Source organism: Neophocaena asiaeorientalis, unplaced genomic scaffold, assembly GCF_003031525.2.
Source record: "Neophocaena asiaeorientalis asiaeorientalis breed wild unplaced genomic scaffold, Neophocaena_asiaeorientalis_V1.1 scaffold40, whole genome shotgun sequence".
Classification (NCBI taxonomy): Eukaryota; Metazoa; Chordata; class Mammalia; order Artiodactyla; family Phocoenidae; genus Neophocaena; species Neophocaena asiaeorientalis.
In genome coordinates, this window is record NW_020185335.1 from 2881400 (window position 1) to 2900517 (window position 19118).

Below are 19118 nucleotides of genomic sequence, written 5' to 3' on the forward strand. Positions count from 1 at the left end.
CATGTTCATAGCAGCGTTATTTACAATAGCTAAGTTATGGAAACAACCTAAGTGTTCATCAACAGATGAATGGATAAAGAAAATGTGGTGTGTGTGTGTGTGTGTGTGTGTGTGTGTGTGTGTGTGTGTGTGTGTGTGTTTGCAGGACTGGATAAATCTTGAGCATTATGCTAAGTGAAATAAGCCTGACAGAAGAAGACAAGTTATTGTATAACGTCACTTATATACAGAATCTAAAAAAACAAAACCAAAAAAGGAAACTCACAGAAAAAGAGATCAGATTCGTGAGGGAAGGGGTGGGGAGCAGAATGGGGGGACAGGACATCAGAGCAAAGTGGTCAAGATATAAATTTCTAGTCATAAGATAAATGAGTACTAGGAATGCAATGTACATGATGACTAGAGTTAACACTGCTGTATGATATATATGAAAGTTGGTAAGCGTATATCCTAAGAGTTCTCTTCACAAGAAAAGTTTTTTCTTTTTTTGCTTTTTCTTTTTATTGTATTTGAGATGATGGATTTAACTATATATGTCAAACCATTATGACGTACACCTTAAATAGATACAATGATGTATGTCAATTATATCTCAATAAAACTGGAGAAAAGAAAATCTTTCCAGCTGTGAGAATTCAGAGAAATCAAATCCAGAGAAGGCCCCTCAGTTATGGAGCTGAAATGCTGTCTGTATATCCTTCAAAACTTGTATCTCATCCAGCACCCATTTGGCCACAACAGAGAACATGACAAAGTCAACAGACACATCAAAAGCAAAGCAATGTAAGGGGAAAAGAGAACATCACTGTGATGTGGGAGGGGTGGGAAGGGAAGGAGATCCGCATCCATGGTGACTCCTAAATGAAAATGGAAGACTTCACTGTGCTGATCCAAGCCCCACATATTAAGGGCTGGGGTTTGGATCAATAAGAACCTACAACATGCTGGGCTGACTGCTGGGTGTTTTAGGTATATGCTCTCATTTTATTGTGACATCAACCCTGTTTATCTCCACGTTATGCACGAGAAGCCAACTGGCCTGACCAAAATCGTGGATCTAATCAGGGGCAGAGACTTGACTGAACTCAGGCCTGTGAGTTCATGTCTAGACTTATTTACAAATTCCATTCTAGATTTAAGGGGGAGACTCCTAGGAATCTGTATTTTTTATTGAGTGGCCTAAGGGATGATTTTCATGATTAGGAAAATTTGGGGAAAAAAATAAAACAAACATACAAACACAATTTGTACTCCCAAGAGATACAGGGTCACTGACTTGTTGATGAATGTTGGGATTCTGAGGAACTAAGATGCTGTTTTAAGTCAGGTTGGGCTACATACTTAGGGACTTCTGTGCAGCGTATATTACACCTCTCCTTTCACTTTCTACAGCTGGGGGAGCCAAGGCTCAGAAGTTTTAATGGCTTGCCCAAATTCACTCAGCTGTTATTTGGCCCAACCAGATCAGACACGTTGCCTGATTCTAGTTCTCTTTTCTACTATAAACACGTTTGGCTGATTATTTCCCATGTATAAGCCTCCTCTCCCCTACCAGAATGTCAAGTTCAGCTGAGCGAGCCTTGAGAATTTCTCACTGTGCTTAGCACGATGCTCAGAATATAAGCTCATGATTTGCTGTCATCTATCAGATAACATTTTCCAATACACACCCATATTTCTCTGACAATTCCACTGAGTTTGTTATCATTTTCCCCGGGAATGGAAGAGAATCTTGTAATACACTGGAAGCACAAGATGATGATCTAATGTGAAATTCACCCTTGCCTGGCCTACCAGTAGCTCTCTAGTGGAGCAATAATCAGATGACCACACATTCCCAGTTATGGTGTAAGATCTAAAATTAAGGTCCAGTATCTCATGCTATAAAATCAGAAGGGCTTCAAGTGGCCTAATCGCCAAAGCTTCCCTCCCCACTCTGTTCTCATGAATGAGGTTCCCTGGCTAAACAATCCTCTGTACTAAAGGACCAGGCACAGGTCCTGCCCACCTCTGGGGAGGTTTCAGCTCCTTGCCAGTCTGTGGGTTTATTCAAACAAGCCAATCACAACTTCCCACAAGAACAGGAGAAGTTCCACCCTCTTGATATTACAAAGCCTGCCTCCCAAAGCCCCTAGTTGTTTACTGGGTTCCTGAATGCAACCCCCATGTTGTCTAGCATGGATCGCATGCAGTATCCCTGAGTGACGTGGTGTCTTCCTCCCCTGGGTTGGACAATAAACTGCTGTCTACATAATAAAAACAAAAAAAGGGTGGCAATTCCTGATTCTATACAGAGATCAAGTTTTCCATTCTTACATAACCCCACTACTACTGTAGGAAGAAGTATTTCAGGAGAGAGCCTAGGAACAAGGAGCCACTGCTCAAATATCTATGCTGAGTTTCTCATACTACCGCACATCAACATCATACAATCAATCTGACAGGCTAAATGGAACAAGTGCGAGGGGGGCACAGCAAAAATGAGCCCTGAAAAAAAAAAAAAAAAAAAGAGCCCTGGAATCAAACTATGCAAATGTAATTCAAAAGTACTGTCTACTATGTATACCCATGAACTGAGAAAATGAAGTGTCATTTAGGGATTCAATTCCTGGCAAAACTCAGGTCTCTACTGACTGATCCAAAACCAAGCTGTGATTAAAGAGATACACAGCTCCAGGGATAGCATCAGGAACCCTCTCTGCACTTGGAATGTGGGCTGTTAGAGGTCAAAGATTATATCTAACCACCTCCATTCCTGACTCTAACCCAGTGCCTGCCAGAGAATCTGTTCAATGGAAGTGCTGAGCACACAAACAAAAAAGGGTTTTACTCTGTGAAGTACTCAGAAAACAAATGACTCAGGCCTCTCCATGTTCAATGAAGCTGACGGATTGCCTGGAACATTAAGGCTTCCCACACAGTTTGACAGGGGAAGGCTGAATTCTCAAGTGTGAATTGGAACATTTGACACTGGGTCACTTCCAGCTGCTGCCTCCACATACTCCAAAGGCCCTCCAGAGCCCACCTAAGATGTCTGTTGAAGACAGGCCTCCCCCTCCCTGACCCCATTACCCATGTGCCTTTAAAAAGGGACCACATGTACTGACTTTATTCCCAAGGGCAGGTTCTTCTGTACTTACTGATCCTTCCTAGTAGACAGATGGCAAATGATCATTTCAGGAGCTGTGGAAGTAAAAGGAGCATCTATTAAGAGACTAGGCAGCTGGAATTCATGCCAAATCCTTCACTCTAAGGCTTCAAAGTAGAAGGGAGCTAAAACAGGGAAGAAGAAACCAGCCACCCTTCCTCACTATCCAATGGGAAGAGATATGGATGACTATATAATTATTATCGAGCCCAAGTTTCATCTGCATAGTAGAAAAGACTAGAGAAAGCCAAAAACCATCACAGAGCTGGGAGCATGAGGCCACAGGGTGCCAGAAGTCCAAGTTGGTAACTGGAAGGAGGACACTCAGTTCTTCCTGCTCCAACTTGGGATCCAATCTCCCACCTAGATTCTCAGCAAAGACACATGGACACCAGCCACCTTAAAAGCTAGGTTTGTATTTCTGGTTAGGTTCCAGGGTGGCAGAACTCCGGAGTTGTACTATAGCCAACCTGGTCCCCACCTCAGCTTGTCTCCCGCCTCCCACAAAGATAACATCTTACAAAACTATATTTACAGATTAACCAGTTAAAAATTAAGGGTGTATACAAAAGTAGAGAGCAGAGCCAAAAATATCAATGCGAGAAAGCTCTGGGAAAAGGGACACTGTATTCCACACCGGAACCTGGGGGCAATGTATTATGTACCAGGCAAGGAGAAGTGTAGCAAATCTCAGTGCCAATTTTAGGCGAAACCAGTCACTCCAGGGGAAGAGTGGATGGGGAAGAGCTACTAGCTTTAATATTACAAAGTCTTAATTATACAGCCACCCTTCTTCTGTCACATGGATTCAGAACCAGGTGGTGAGGGAAATAAGGTCTCTGACAAGCCCCATAGGAAAAGGAAGGGCTCAGAAGGCGTAGCGAGTCCGGATGTCCTCAAGCTTCTTGGACACCTCAGGTGGGGTTCGGTCCAGTTCTTCAGAGACATTCTTTTGTTTGTTGGGCTCCATGGAGTTGAATTGCTCACAGAGATCTCCATCAATCACATTCTAAGGCATGAAAAAATGGGAGGAAGAAAAAGCTTAGATGCCCAAAGAAAATGGCACATGCTAAAGCAGCAACTGCAAGGAAAGCATTTTATTCTCCCTCAGAAACCTGAACTACATTTACAGAGCCAGGAATACTATTCTAAGTTGACCCTTAGTAGCCAGAGTTCAGATTAGCAAAACTGGGTGAAAACTTTTCTCTGGCTATGGTCTGCCCTGAGCTAAGAGGTCTCTGAATATCACTAACTACTCCTCTCCCACATTACTGCCTCCATCAATCCACATCCTCAATGCTCCTTCATTCAGGACTGTTCCGATTTTTTTTTTTTTTTTTGCCGTACGCGGGCCTCTCACTGTTGTGGCCTCTCCCATTGCGGAGCACAGGCTCCGGACGCCAGGCTCCGCAGCATGTGGGATCTTCCCAGACTGAGACACGAACACATGTCCCCTGCATCGGCAGGTGGACTCTCAACCATTATGCCACCAGGGAAACCCCTGTTCCGATTTTTAAGGGAGGGAGGCCCAGAGAAAAAGACTGGTTAAATATGCTGAGGATCCCCTTTTTCAACTCGAGTTTCCAAGAAAGACCTACCTTAACAGGGAAGTAATAGGAACGAAAACTGAGGTGGTCTCGCCCACAGAGAGGGGGATGCTCAGACCGGAGGTGCATTTCCACATGCTGGAAGAAGTCATGGTCCTGGCAAAGAAACGAAGAATCTGTCACTAAAAGAAAAAAGTGATTTCAACTACTAGTCTACAGTTTCCAAAGCACAATGAACAGAGAAGCTATTGATTTTTACCACCAAGGAGATGTTAAGTATCTAATTGCTCCTCATGACCACAGGTTCTCCTGCTACAACAAGATAGCTAAAACCTGAAAGAAAACCCCTTCGTATTTGCAAAACATGAGAGAAAACACCATATGCAAAGAGTGGTTTGTAAAGTCAGATTCCTAACCACAGCTTCCTTGGCTGCAATTACATAAACCAAATCTAGCCAAGCCAAGAGCTGACTCTAGGAGGCATTAAGTGCCCAGTCCACACCATCCCGTCATTCCTGGTCTGTGGGGTTTTGTTCTGGGGCTTCAGCCTCTGACTAACCAAACCCTGGTACAGTATACAACCAGATGGCTTTCCACAGGGGGGGAAAAAAAAAATTCAAGATTCCTATCTCCCCAGGCACTCCTGTCACCTTATAAAAATTGCACAACACTCCTAGTTGCAGACGGAGACAAAATGGATTGCCCTCTTAGGCAGATTTAGCACCAAGAAACAACCTTGGGAAGGCAAAAGCCAGACCAGTGTGGAAGATGTCACCTCATGGGATGTGAACGGGACAAGGATGCCAATTCCTCCTGACAAGGTGGTATAGACAAGCGATTCTGAGCCTCCAGGGATCAGCGTGGTCTTCTGTAACGAAAGTACTGTCTCGCCCACGTGATAGTTCATGATCACTTCTGCCTGCAAGTTGAAACCAGAATAGTGACTATATGTGCCCTCAGGAGCATGCTCTAGATTCCCAAGAGCAAACAGTGCCTCCAAAGGCCAGATTTCACCACTTTTGGAAATTCAAAAATTACTAAAATTTAAAAATACTTTGAAATGTCCTTAGCATTTACTTAGAGCTTAATGCCCTCACAAACATGCTGAAGTTAGATCATTTTTGATTTATAACTACAAAACCTTTTTGTTAAATTATCAAGTCTGCAAAAAGAAGAAAAGAAAAGTATAAAAAACAGCAATCTCTAGGCTTGCCCTCTAAAATGGATCTATTTTTAAAAGTCCAGAGATACAGAAGTATATATCTACAGGAGAAGAGTAAAGCCCAGGGCATACTTCAGAGAAGAGCTGGTTAGTATCTGGAATGAACCTGTGCAACCATCCTTTCTAAGGAACCCACTATGCAGAGATTTATACTGCTAAAATGTCTCAGAAAAATTTCTCTTCTATTGTCATAAAAATGGGATAGTAACTTGGTCACCTTGTGTCAAACCCACCATGCATGGGAGAACACTCAACATAGTCACACGCACTGTGGATAATTCACTAAAGAAATGTTTCCTCGGTGAGGGTCATGAAGAATGTGCTACACAGGCTTGTGCCCCTCCTTTGCAGTCCCTTCTGCAATCTTACCTTCTGAGAGGCCCCGTTGAGCAAACCCCGGTCCCACAGGGCTTTGTTTCCAGTGGGATCCTCATCCACTTCATCATTGGTGTTAGGTGGGAGCCTCACCTACAATGAAGTGACACAAATCACAGGGCTGGGTCCTGAACCTATTCACCTCGGTCACCAAGCAACGTTTGCCCCAGGTCCTTGCACGCAAACCTTGGGGCCCCGAGTTTGACAGGGGCCTGAGCCCAAGTCTCCTGCACCTCTTTTGATGTCCGAGGAGTGACGAACTCAAAAGCAAAAAACCCCAAAAAACAAAAAACTAAAGAGCATAAATGGAGACCACAGAACATAAACAAGAAAAGCCAGACTGGGCTTTAAAAGATAAGCCAAAATTTTGGCAAAAAGTAAAAATAAATATTAGTCCTTAGCTCAAACTAAATCTATCATTATTAAATCATGTTGCATGGGGATGAGAGAGGCGAATGGGGTGTGGGTAGGGGAAACTTAAAGAATTTTATACCCATTTTTACTTTCCATATCAGAGATCACAGTCTTGGGTCATTGGCTTTACCACAAACAAACTGGGGCAGCCTTCCTATACATCACTGTAACCCAAGTAAACATCAACTTACGACACAAATGTTGCCAAACTTGTCTGCCCCAGCCACAGTATCGTAGTCCAGGAGGCTAGCTGTTGTGACCCATCGGGGGTAGGTATCATCAGCAAAGATGATAAGCTGGTTCTCATTACGCTTGTAGCGAACCCAGATGAAACTTTCCTGGACATCAGATACAATTACCCTATGTCCAATTGTCTGGATCCCAGAGATGTAATTGGCGATATGCTGGAAAAAACAAGGACAGCAATGGGTGTAACCTTGGGGTGCAGTATCAACAGAAAGTCCAGGTTACCATGACTGCAGCATATATATGGTCTGAAGAATGGCACACACCAAAGAAGAGGAGTCAACAAGGAGTCAGCAATAAATTCCTAGAAGGTGGGAAAAAGAGCTAACCGGTTTTAATATAGTGGAAATATATGCCTGTCACAGTTAAATTCCTTACAGAAGCAAGGAGAGAAATCTGGCTCTTAGTGTAAAGAAGTCAAGAAACCCACCTACTCCTCCCCTTCTCAAGTCTCAAGGGCCTAATTCTTAACCTGGTATTGGAAGACAAAGAAGGTCCTGATAAAGACATATCATTCTAACAGTTGCTGTCCACCACCCCACCAGGGTCTCCATGTTTACCTTGTTCTCACACTTTCGGAGTAACTTCTTCTTTCCCAGGTCATAGACTCGCAGAAGCTTCCCCACACCAATCAACACCCTCCCCTGGAATGGGGCAATGGCAGCAGGGACCTCTTCCACTGGAGTCTGTGAGAGGAAAAACAGGTGATGCAGCTATTAAAATATACAGCCATACCTCCTCAACCCAAAATGCCTTCTACAGGCATCTGTCAGGAAGACAGACAGCAAGTGATCATCTTTTGCTCAGAGAAAATAAACCACACATACAACAGTCTCTATAAAACAGAGTATTTGGGTAAACACTCCACTTCCCCAAGTGGATCAATGCCACAAGTGAAAAGAAGTCCTGGTACCTGATGAACACTTCAGAACCCATGTGAATTCAACTGGCACCATTAACTAAATGTGAAGCCTCAATATCAGAAAAGTGACTGTGGGACATGGAGGGAGGGGAAAGAAGTGCTAGTTTAAGGGACACCTTAGTTGTAAGGGAGACACAATGAGTTTAGCACAAAGAAGCCTCTGTGAAGTAACTATTTCCTAGAGAACACTCCCCTTGTGGGACGCCTGGAGAAATCACATTCATGTGCTGTCAGTGTGGAAGAGAGAATAGGAATTTCTTCTATTTTAAAAATTATGGTAAAATATACACGACTTAATATTTAAACCATTTTCAAGTATATAGTTCAGTAACATTAAGCATATTCACAGTGTTGGACAATCATCACCACTATCCATCCCCAGAACTTTATTATCTTTCCAAGGGAAACTGTGTAACCATTAAACAGAAATCCACATTGTCACCCCTGCCCCGAGAATATTAATTCATTAGAACTGCTGAATTTTGGTTACAAATTGCTGCCTACTTAGTAAGACTAGAAAACAAGGGGCTACTTCAGTATGCATCTATTCCCCATGGAGGGTGGTTAGCACACAGGCCTCCTGTGGGACCAGCAAGCAGCGGAGCTTCACTGGAGCATTTTCCACGTGCCACCAAGAGATGGATCAGAAAGACCTGATCCACAACTTACACAAAAGTGGGAAAGTTTAGTAGGACCTAAGAACCAGGAAAACCACTGGCTGGTTCCTACCTTGTGCAAAAACTCCAGTTTTTCCCCATTGTTCACGAGCTTGTAGGTATAGACAAAGCCCCCGGCTACAGATCGGGGATTCAGTATCAGGTCTTTGGCCACACCCACCAGCACATACCAATCATCGCCAGTGTTGGAGAACCTGCACACAGCCACACTGCATTTACAGAGAAAGAATCAGGAGTCAGGTATTAGTCACAGCCCAGAGAATTCCCATTCCAGTCTTCAAAACTCTGTATGTCCTGGGTTCCTTACCTAAAAGCAGCTTCATTCTGTTCCAGCTGGACAAGGTCCAGTGTGTTCCCCTGAATAGGATTCATCACTCGGATCACAGAGGCCCACTGTCCATTGCCAGCCTTAGGAGCTCCAAAAATGGACTCAGGGAGGTTTTCATTGAGGAATGCTGCTGCCATCTCCGCAGCCAGCTCTCGCTCATCCTCCCCTGCTGCTTCTACCATTTCCTAAATCCAAAGAACCAAGGAAGAGTTGGTGTGTTCAGAGGTGGGTGCTGGGTGAGAAGTGGACAAGTAGCAAGAACACCTCCAGGGAGTGTTCATAATACACGAAGTAGCCAAATCTGTCCACCAAAATCAGGATCAAAGGGAGAGGTATACAGACAAGGGGAAGAGGAAAGATCACTAAGGGGAAACTAAAGAACTAACATCAGCTGTGGCGAATACTTGACTGGTGGTCTGAGAAACATGAAGATGAAAACACCTTTTTTCTATCTAACCCATCTGATTTCTCTTGCTAAGAGTACTTGTTTCCTCTTTTCTAGGCCAGATACAGTTTTATATAGTTGGGACCATTTGTTTTTTGCTGGGAAATGGTTTCTGGAAGGAGCTGGTGTTGTGGGGAATACAAAAGCAGTCTCCTCTGGGCCCAATTTCAGGAAACAGATTGTTTTGGAAGTTCCAGGACTGGAGAACCGTTCCAGAGAAGTAGCTGAGTACTGAATAAACCCAGCTCAGCATTTTAGTCCTAAGTCACAAGAAAGCCTCTAAAACCAAGGACTGTGGTAAAGGGCTCTGCTTGAAGGACCTGAAAAGAGCCTAGATCTTCAAATATAACGAAGACTACAGCCATCAATTACACAGAGGTTTAAACTTTTCAACACAATTTCACAGGAATGCCTTTTTATTGAACCCTGAAGGTTAAATGCATTACCTCTGCCATCTGCTGCTTCCTCTGAGCTTTTGTGGCCTCAGTGTAGGCATTATGGTCAGTCTCAATGATGATAAGGTTGTTACTTTCAGGGTGGATGACAAATTTCCTGGGTGTGTACTGCAGTGGAAAGGCTACTTGATTGAAGACAGCACCCAGCTTCTCCAATGCCAAAATCCTACGGCAAAAGGCAAGGAGTTAATAGGTCACCCACTCAGGACCAAGAAACTGGGGTTGAAATGGTCTTATAAGCAGTCACAGCAAACATGTCAATCCCTAAAGCTCTAATGTTGGCATTAGACAACAAGAAACAATAGCCTTCTTAGCTAGATGATTACACGTTAAGAGACAAGGAGATCAGGGGAGGGCCTTTACTTTAGCAACAGCCCATCACTGTTCATGGTGATTCCAGTTTCCACCAGTGAAACCTACATTAGAACCCTCAAAGGATTTTTTATCCCTCCAATAATAATGTGACAGTGAAAAGTTAAAATTTCCTCTTGATTATTACTGACAAACCCTGATATAAGGAGTACAAATTCCAGGGCTTCCCTGGTGGTGCAATGGTTAAGAATCCGCCTGCCAATGCAGGGGACACGGGTTCGAGCCCTGATCCGGGAAGACCCCACATGCCGCGGAGCAACTAAGCACGTGAGCCACAACTACTAAGCCTGAGCTCTAGAGCCCGTGAGCCACAGCTACTGAGCCCACAAGCCACAACTACTGAAGCCCATGCGCCAAGACCCATGCTCCGCAACAAGAGAAGCCACTGCGATGAGAAGTCTGCACACCGCAACGAAGACCCAATACAGCCAAAAAAATTAATTAATAAAATTAAATTTTAAAAAGAGTACCAATTCCAAATTTGTTGTGAAGCACTGCAATTATCTGAACATATGTGGTACTTGTATGACAGTGTTTCATAAAATAAACTGGATGCCATCCTGAACGATAATCACCTAAGCTTTAGGAAATCCACAACGACGCACAAAGAGATGACAAGTATGAGTTCTACAACCTTTGTCAAAAGGGACAGAGATGTGGACTTCCCTGGTGACACAGTGGTTGAGAGTCCGCCTGCCGATGCAGGGGACACGGGTTCGTGCCCTGGTCTGGGAGGATCCCATATGCCGTGGAGCAGCTGGGCCCATGAGCCATGGCCGCTGAACCTGCCCGACCGGAGCCTGTGCTCCGCAACGGGAGAGGCCACAACAGTGAGAGGCCTGCGTACCGCAAAAAAAAAAAAAAAAAAAGGGACAGAGATGTGCATTAAGTCAAACTATAAGCAAAATGAGCAGAACCCAGATGCTCTTAAAAATATAGACACTTGGTCTCTAACAATGGAGTTTTATTTTTAATTTAAATATTCTTACAGATCATATACAATCTGACAGCAGACCTAAAAAACAATGGAAGATAGGAAAAACCATTTCAAAGTGCTGAAAGAAAAAAACAGCTAATTAAGAATCATTAAGGGACTTCCCTGGTGGCGCAGTGGTTAAGAATCCGCCTGCCAATGCAGGGGACACGGGTTCGAGCCCTGGTCCAGGAAGATCCCACATGCCGCGGAGCAACTAAGCCCGTGCGCCACAACTACTAAGCCTGCGCTCAAGAACCAACAAGCCCCAACTACTGAGCCCATGTGCCACAACTACTGAAGCACACACACCTAGAGTCTGTGCTCCACAACAAAGAGAAGCCACCGCAATGAGAAGCCCGCTCACCGCAACGAAGAGTAGCCCCCACTTGCCACAACTAGAGAAAGCCCACGCGCAGCAACGAAGACCCAACACAGCCATAAATAAATAAATACCAAAAATAAACAAAGAAAAGAAAGTGAAAAGACAATCCACAGGAGAAAATATCTGCAAATCATATTATCTGATAAGGCAGTTGTATCTAAAACATAAAAAGAACTCTTACAAATTCAATGATAAAAAGACAACCCAATTAAAAAATGGGCAAAGGATCTGAATAGACATTACTCCAAAGAAGAACAAAGAGCCAATATAAGCACATGAAATGATGCTCAACATCATTAACCATCAAAGAAATGCACATCTAAACCACAATGAGATATCACTTCACACTCTCTAGGATGGCTAGAATCAGAAAGTCATATAATAACAAGTGCTGGTAAAGATGTGCAGAAATTGGAATCCTCAAACCTCACTGGTGAAAACGTAAAATAGTCTAGCCACTTTGGAAAGCAGCCTGGCAGCTCCTCAAAAAGTTGAACAGTTACCAACAATTCCACTCTTGCAGGTACATACCCAAGGAAAATGAAAATATACACCCACATAAAAACTTGTACGTGAGTGTTCACAGCAGCGTTATTCATAATAACCAAAAGTGAAAGTGAATGGTTCTGACAGTAAGTACTATGGACAGTGGTGTTTAAACTATGTTCCCAAGAATTCTTCTTTTATGTTTCACACAGCAGCCTTCCCTGATATTGTTCTGGGGGAAATATGTTCTGCTGCTACAAAAAAAGTTTGAAAACCTGTGGAATTGTCAAAATTAATAAGGAATCAAGGAGATAGAGAGCACATGTCGATAAAACAATTAGAGGATACATGGATGAGGCTAGGCCTTGAAAGGCAGAGATGTGTGTGGGAAGCATTCCAAGGACAGCTGCAGAGATAAAAAACCAGGAAGGAATATATGGAGGTATGCAGGGAGAGTAATTCTGCTGGAGCATAAGGTATACAAAGGTGCTGACGCTTAGAAAGAGAGCGACAATGACTGAAAACTTCCAAAAGTCTTTGCAAACAAATCTGGCAGTTCACTTGATTAAGTACCAAGTGACTCATATATCAAGAGGTCAGAGTTCCATTGTAAACAGCCAACAGTTATAACCAGGACACGTATGACCAACAGTTATAACCAGGACATGTATGACCAACAGTTATAACTAGGACATGTATGACACTAGTGGCATTAAAGGGTTAAAAAAGAAAACAAACACAACCAACCGCCAGAACTCTAGACAGTCAAACTGAATAGGTTATTTTCCATCTTGCAATACAGACAGAGTTCACTCCAATGTGATCAGTGTAAATAATCTGTCAACCTGCAAAAGGCCTAAATAATTTATATTGGTTAATATTTAAGATATAACACTGCAAATGCAAGACAGAGTGAGAAAAGATTATCAGTGAGCCAACAACGCCTGCTCTAAAACCAATCCAATGGCATGGCCCTTGAAAGCTAGAATCTTAAATCTCAGAGACTGAACTACACTGCTGAGTATAGAAACTTGGCACTGAAGGTCTAAACAGAAGCTAAAACTCCCAAACACCAAGACTTGGCTACCAGGTACTTAAATCCTGAGCCAAATGAAGGCTTCAATTACAACACTAGTGCCATGGCAAAAAGTCAGCTCTCTGCAGCCTCTTGCGGGGCTTCAACTGTGGGGCTCTCTCACCTCAGGGTATTGGTGGAGATGGCCACAATGCCCTCAGGGCACTGTTCAGAGGCGAAGCCAGATGCAAACTCCAGGGTCTCGTAAGACAGGGGGGTGAGATGGAAACGAGATTGGTAAGAATAGCTCAACCATGAGCGGCTTGACATGGCCAACACCTGAGGAAAGAAAAACATCTCCAATAAGCTTGGGAAAAGCCCAAACATGGTATGCTAACCAAATTATCCTATCCCCAAATTTCAGTGTGCAGAATATCCCAAGGAATTTTAGAAACCTAAAGGGCTACCTTAAGAAAAACAGGCCTAGAGAAGAGGCAGTATGGCTTACTATTTGCTAAAAGCATTGGCTATTAGCCAGATGACCTACTAATCACTCAATCTCTGAGCCCCAGTTTCCACATGTGTAAATTGGGAATACTATCACAAGGCTGGATAGTTGCAAGTATTAAATGCAGTAACAAGTAAAGAACTAGCAGAGCACCCGGCAACACTGATATTCTTAGCTACAAAGGACACAATGTTTCCCAGCCTCTTTCACATTACACAGTAAGCCATGACACTGATACCAGGTTGCTCCTGGGTAGTGGTATCCTACATCGGAGGTTTCCAGCTAACTGTCAGTGTACTCCATTTGCTCAGCCTCAGGATTGAAGGGATCAATATTCTAACTCACCTATAACCAAATCATGGCACAGTGCCATGGAAATCTAGTTAAGAAGCTCTAGATTAAGGGACCCAAGACTTCCCACATGAAGGAAACTAATCAAGATAAAGCTAATGTCAACTAACTACAACACTGGTGAATTAATGACAGCAAAATTTATACCAAGGGGATTTTTCTCAGCTGATGCCACTAACATCCAAAAACACTATCTCGCCCCTTTCATTACTTACTGCCTCCTGGCCTTGCATCCGGACACGAAAGAGTTTCACAGGACGGGACCCCAGGTACCTAGTGCGGGTGTCAGACAGATCCCCAGTGACAGGGTCCAGGACTGTTCTCAGCAACACACCATTCTAATAAAAAGGAGAGGAGTGGTTAAAGCCAATACATAATGGAAGCTTCTTTAGCTACTTTAATTTCAGAGCAAATGGAAGGAAATGACTAGGTGGTTTAAATATATAGTAATCAGCCAGCCATTCATTCACTCTCTCCTAAATCACTCTCACTCAAATAGCTATTGAGTATTTACTAAGTGAAAAGCACAGTTACTTTTCACTGTGTATCCTTAAAAATATTTTTACCAAGTATGTTAAACTCTTCTTCATAATTTTAAGTTTTAAGATATATGCACAGTTTAATATCCACGCCTATTGTGGTCTCTAAATACCATTTCCCTTAAAAAGAATAAGAATCGGGCTTCCCTGGTGGTGCAGTGGTTAAGAACCCGCCTGCCAATGCAGGGGACACGGGTTCGAGCCCTGGTCCGGGAAGATCCCACATGCCACGGAGCAGCTAAGCCCGTGCGCCACAACTACTGAGCCTGCGATCTAGAGCCCACAAGCCACAACTACTGATCCCGCGTGCCACAACTACTGAAGCCCGCGCACCTAGAGCCTGTGCTCCACAACAAGAGAAGCCACCACAATGAGAAGACCACGCACCGCAACGAAGAGTAGCCCCCGCTCACCGCAACTAGAGGAAGTCCGCGCACAGCAACAAAGACCCAATGCAACCAAAAAATAAGTAATAAATAAATAAAATTAAAAAAAAAAAAAAAGAATAAGAATCCTAAGAGAAATGGCTTCTTCAGGTCTGAAGCAAGAATGTTCCAAATGTGTGTGGGGCACTTTGTTGTGCCAGGAAGAAGCCTCCAAAGATAGTGGGGTCATGTTAAAAGGACAAAGGAGCCAACTTGAAAGGGGAACTCCCACTCATCTAAAATGTGGCAATTTAGCATCCAAAACAACTACAATAGTTTGATGCACAAATATTATAAAATCTGCAAGTTCATAACGTTATTTAAAAAACAAAACAAAACAAACACTTCATCAGTCTTCACTGGAGTATGCTACGGCACCAACTCCTTACTCTGAAAATAAGTGAGAAAAGGGGAAAAAAAATGAAATATTTATCCTTTCCCTATATGAACTGTACTTCAGGGTAAGCAAAGATATAAAGCAAATTTTGTCTCTAGAGAAAAGTTCCAGCTAATTGAAGAATGAAATAGAAAACCATCACTTCCCAACCCCTAATGAATCTAAGCAATGTGTATCACTGGCTGTTATTAAGTAAAAGATGGACAGGGAGCTTTAAAACAGGTCATTCAAAATAGATACTAACATTCTAACATCATTAAATTAAGTGGGACAACCAGACTTCATATGCCACCTGATATAATAGGAAAACAAATGGCACCTATAAAAATATTCTTGTCCCTCACCCAAAACAAATCTAATCAACCTCTTGGTCTGTGCTATCTAATACTATAACCATCAAGCCACATGTGGTTAGTTAGAATTAGAAGTGTGCTATTAGGACTTCCCTGGTGGCGCAGTGGTTAAGAATCCACCTGCCAATGCCGGGGACACGGGTTTGAGCCCTGGTCCAGGAGGATCCCACATGCCATGGAGCAACTAAGCCCGTGCGCCACAACTACTGAGCCTGCACTCTAGAGCCTGCAAGCCACAACTACTGAAAGCCCATGAGCCTAGAGGCCGTGCTCCGCCAACAAGAGAAGCCACTACAACGAGAAGCCTACGCACTGCAATTAAGAGTAGAGAAAATAGAGAAAGCCTGCGCGCAGCAACGAAGACCCAATGCAGCCAAAAATAATTTTTTTTTAAAAAGTGCTGTTAAGTGCAAACTACCAAATAGCAGATTTCAGAGACCTAGTTCTCCCCATACCCAAAAAAATAAAAGGGAGAAAACATAAAATATCTTAATTCTCTACTGACTACAAATTGAAATGATATTTTGGATATACTAGGTTAAATAAAACATTAAATTTAACTCCATCTGTTCCTTTTTTGTGGCTACTGAAAAACTTAAAATTAGACCTGTGGCTTGCATTATATTTTTAATGGATAGCATGGTCTAATCTACCCACCAGTTTGCAGGAAATACAAAGGATAAAGGAACATTAAACACACAAGGAATGACTGTCAAATCCAGAAGGTGGGAAATTCCACAAGAAAAGTGATCTGGTTTCTTTAAAAAAATTTGTTTTAACAGGTTGGGACAGTTATTAAAAGAAACATAAAAAGATAAATCAAGCAGATGAAAACTGTGGACAGCTTTATGTAGATCCCGAGTGGAACCAAATGTAAAAACATTTTTGGGAAAAGAAAAATAAAGGAGAAAACTAGAATACGGGGCTATCAGATGACATTAGGGAATTGTTAGGGCTTCCCTGGTGGTGCAGTGGTTTGAGAATCCGCCTGCCAATGGATCAGACATGGGTTCGAGCCCTGGTTCGGGAAGATCCCACATGCCGCGGAGCAACTAAGCCCGTGTGCCACAACTACTGAGCCTGCACCCTAGAGCCCTCGAGCCACAACTACAGAAGCCCGTGTGCCTAGAGGCCGTGCTCCGCAACAAGAGAAGCCACTGCAATGAGAAGCCCGCGCACTGCAACGAAGAGTGGCCCCGCTCGCCACAACTAGAGTAAAAGCCCGCGCGCAGCAACAAAGACCCAACGCAGCCAGCCATAAACAAACAAAGGAATTGTTAAATTTTGTTGAGCATGATATTAAGGCCTCAACACACACACACACCTCGGCACAGCTACATTCTCAAGTACTTAAAGATGAAACTATATACCATATTGGATCTGCATTAAAATACTCCAGGAAAAAGAAGGGGAAAAGACAAAGTGCTGATAACTGGTAATAGGTACATGGAGGTGCATTACATTAGTCTAACTCCTGGGCATGTTTGAGAAATTCTAAATTAGGAAGTGAAATTAAAAAGCAAAAAGTACCTGGCCTAGATGAAAACAGAAAGTATCAATATATGGTCAAAACCCCTGACAATCTCTGATCCTTAGGTTCCTGCCTTTTGGGCCATGAAGAGCTCAAGTGCTTTGACAACAGGGAACATCTAGGGGCCCTCTATTGCTAATGGAGCCCATTATGAACTGTGAGACCCTCCGTATCCAGGGGTTCTGAATTCACGGATTCAACCAACCATAGATCAAAAATATTTGAGGGGGAAAAAAAAATTCCAGAAAATTCCAAAAACCGAAACTTGAATTTGCAGCAGCTATTTATATAGCATTTACCTTGTATTAGGTAATTAAGTAATCTAGAGATGATTTAAAGTATATGAGAATATGCAATTACTATGCCATTTTATATAAGAGACTTGAAAAAAAAAAAAAAAAAAAAAAAAAAAAAAAAATTGAGTATACTTGAGTATCCTCAGACTTTGGTATCCAAGGGAGATCCTGGAACCAATCCCCCAAGGATACCAAAGGAAAATCGTATTAGTTTCAAAAGGTGCATACTGTGAGTACAGGCAACTCTTAAGAACCCCATCTAGTTCTGCCACAGAACAGCGATTGCTAAGCATTTTTATCAAAAACTCTTCACAAAAATACTTTTTTCTAGGCCTGATTTGTTCTAATTAGAGGTGAAATAAGTGGAACACAGAGCAGCATTGCTCACTTCTCATAAGGTGGGTAACTGAAACCATAGGCACAGTATTGAACAAAGGAGTCATGAAAGTAAAAGAAGCCCTGACACCAACAATGTGAGCTTCTAGATCTCTTACCTGTAGCCCAATATTCAGGTATAAGAAGCCAATAGAGCCCCTCTCACCCAGCTCATCCTGCTTCTCAGTCCCACCCATTTCCACAATACACAAGGACTCAGGCTGGGCTGGGAGAGCCTGCATGCTCAAAGGTTGCAAACAGTCCTAAGGGGGAAAGAGAAAAGAATAAAACATCGGAAGTGACCAATTTTGGAAAAAACCTACCCAGAGAAATCTAATTCTAGAAGTGAAGAACTCATGGACAGTGAAAACCTGAAAAAGGAGTTCTATTTAGACTGAACCTTAAAACAATCTCTGAAGAAGATTGTGCTTTCCTTTTTTTTTTTTGCAAAAGTGGATAATGGTAAAAGTAAATATGCAAAGGGCACCTCTTTAAAGTCATCCAAGGCCCTTGTCTGTAAAAACAGTCTTGGATTTTTTTTTTTGTTTCTGTTTAAACTAAAAAAGGGAATCAAGCCATAAGCCAAAGAAGCAGGCACTGTAGAAGACTCCTGAGGTGTGCTGCTACAATAATCAGGAGAAGCAGCAGGTGGAGATTTCAGGGTCCAGCCCAGCTGATCTCAGAGAGGGACATCAAAAATGGGTCAGGTGCTCAGGTTCCAAGTGGAAGATCCTTAAAGTTGAGAGTGACACTCACTGAGGGATCCAGGGAGATGATTCTGACAGTATTGTCCACCAGCCCCACAGCCAGGAAGCGAGACCGCTGCTCTCCAGGGGGGACGTTGGCCAGACTCATGCACACCACATCTGCTGACATCTCCTTCCGCTCTGTGTATTCATTCAGCTGTCCTGACTACAGGAATGAAGACAGAGAGAGGTCACAAACCACTCCAACTTGCCCTCAAACCCTGGGCCTGGAGAACAAAGGGAGCTTGTTAAGTTCCTTTTTGCTTCCTCGCACTCTTCTTACTATAATCAATGACCAAGAATATCTCTACCTAAGGTTCCAGGACTAAACTCTACAGGCTAATGGAAAGCAAAATTACTGACAAGAGAATCAAGAGACCCTTGACAGGCTTCCCTGGTGGCGCAGTGGTTGAGAGTCCGCCTGCCGATGCAGGGAACACGGGTTCATGCCCCGGTCTGGGAAGAGCCCACATGCCGTGGAGCGGCTGGGCCCGTGAGCCTTGGCCGCTGAGCCTGCGCGTCGGAGCCTGTGCTCTGCAACGGGAGAGGCCACAACAGTGAGAGGCCCGCGTACCACAGAAAAAAAA

The 19118-nt window shown here is 43.2% G+C and overlaps 1 protein-coding gene across 1 annotated transcript in view; it reads right to left on the reverse strand.

The window, feature by feature from the left end:
* Nucleotides 1-3544: 3544 nt before the first annotated feature.
* Nucleotides 3545-19118, reverse strand: part of SF3B3 (splicing factor 3b subunit 3) — a 46305-nt gene continuing 30731 nt past the window's right edge. Inside the window, exons 14-26 of the mRNA XM_024735481.1 lie at nucleotides 18542-18697; nucleotides 17905-18048; nucleotides 14085-14207; nucleotides 13195-13349; nucleotides 9771-9945; nucleotides 8859-9064; nucleotides 8604-8760; nucleotides 7513-7638; nucleotides 6898-7110; nucleotides 6287-6385; nucleotides 5471-5614; nucleotides 4747-4851; nucleotides 3545-4157 (exon numbers count right to left, since the gene is read on the reverse strand). Of these exons, the coding sequence (XP_024591249.1) occupies nucleotides 4017-4157; nucleotides 4747-4851; nucleotides 5471-5614; nucleotides 6287-6385; nucleotides 6898-7110; nucleotides 7513-7638; nucleotides 8604-8760; nucleotides 8859-9064; nucleotides 9771-9945; nucleotides 13195-13349; nucleotides 14085-14207; nucleotides 17905-18048; nucleotides 18542-18697 (1944 nt within the window). The 3' untranslated portion in view covers nucleotides 3545-4016. The remainder of the gene's footprint in view (nucleotides 4158-4746; nucleotides 4852-5470; nucleotides 5615-6286; nucleotides 6386-6897; nucleotides 7111-7512; nucleotides 7639-8603; nucleotides 8761-8858; nucleotides 9065-9770; nucleotides 9946-13194; nucleotides 13350-14084; nucleotides 14208-17904; nucleotides 18049-18541; nucleotides 18698-19118) is intronic.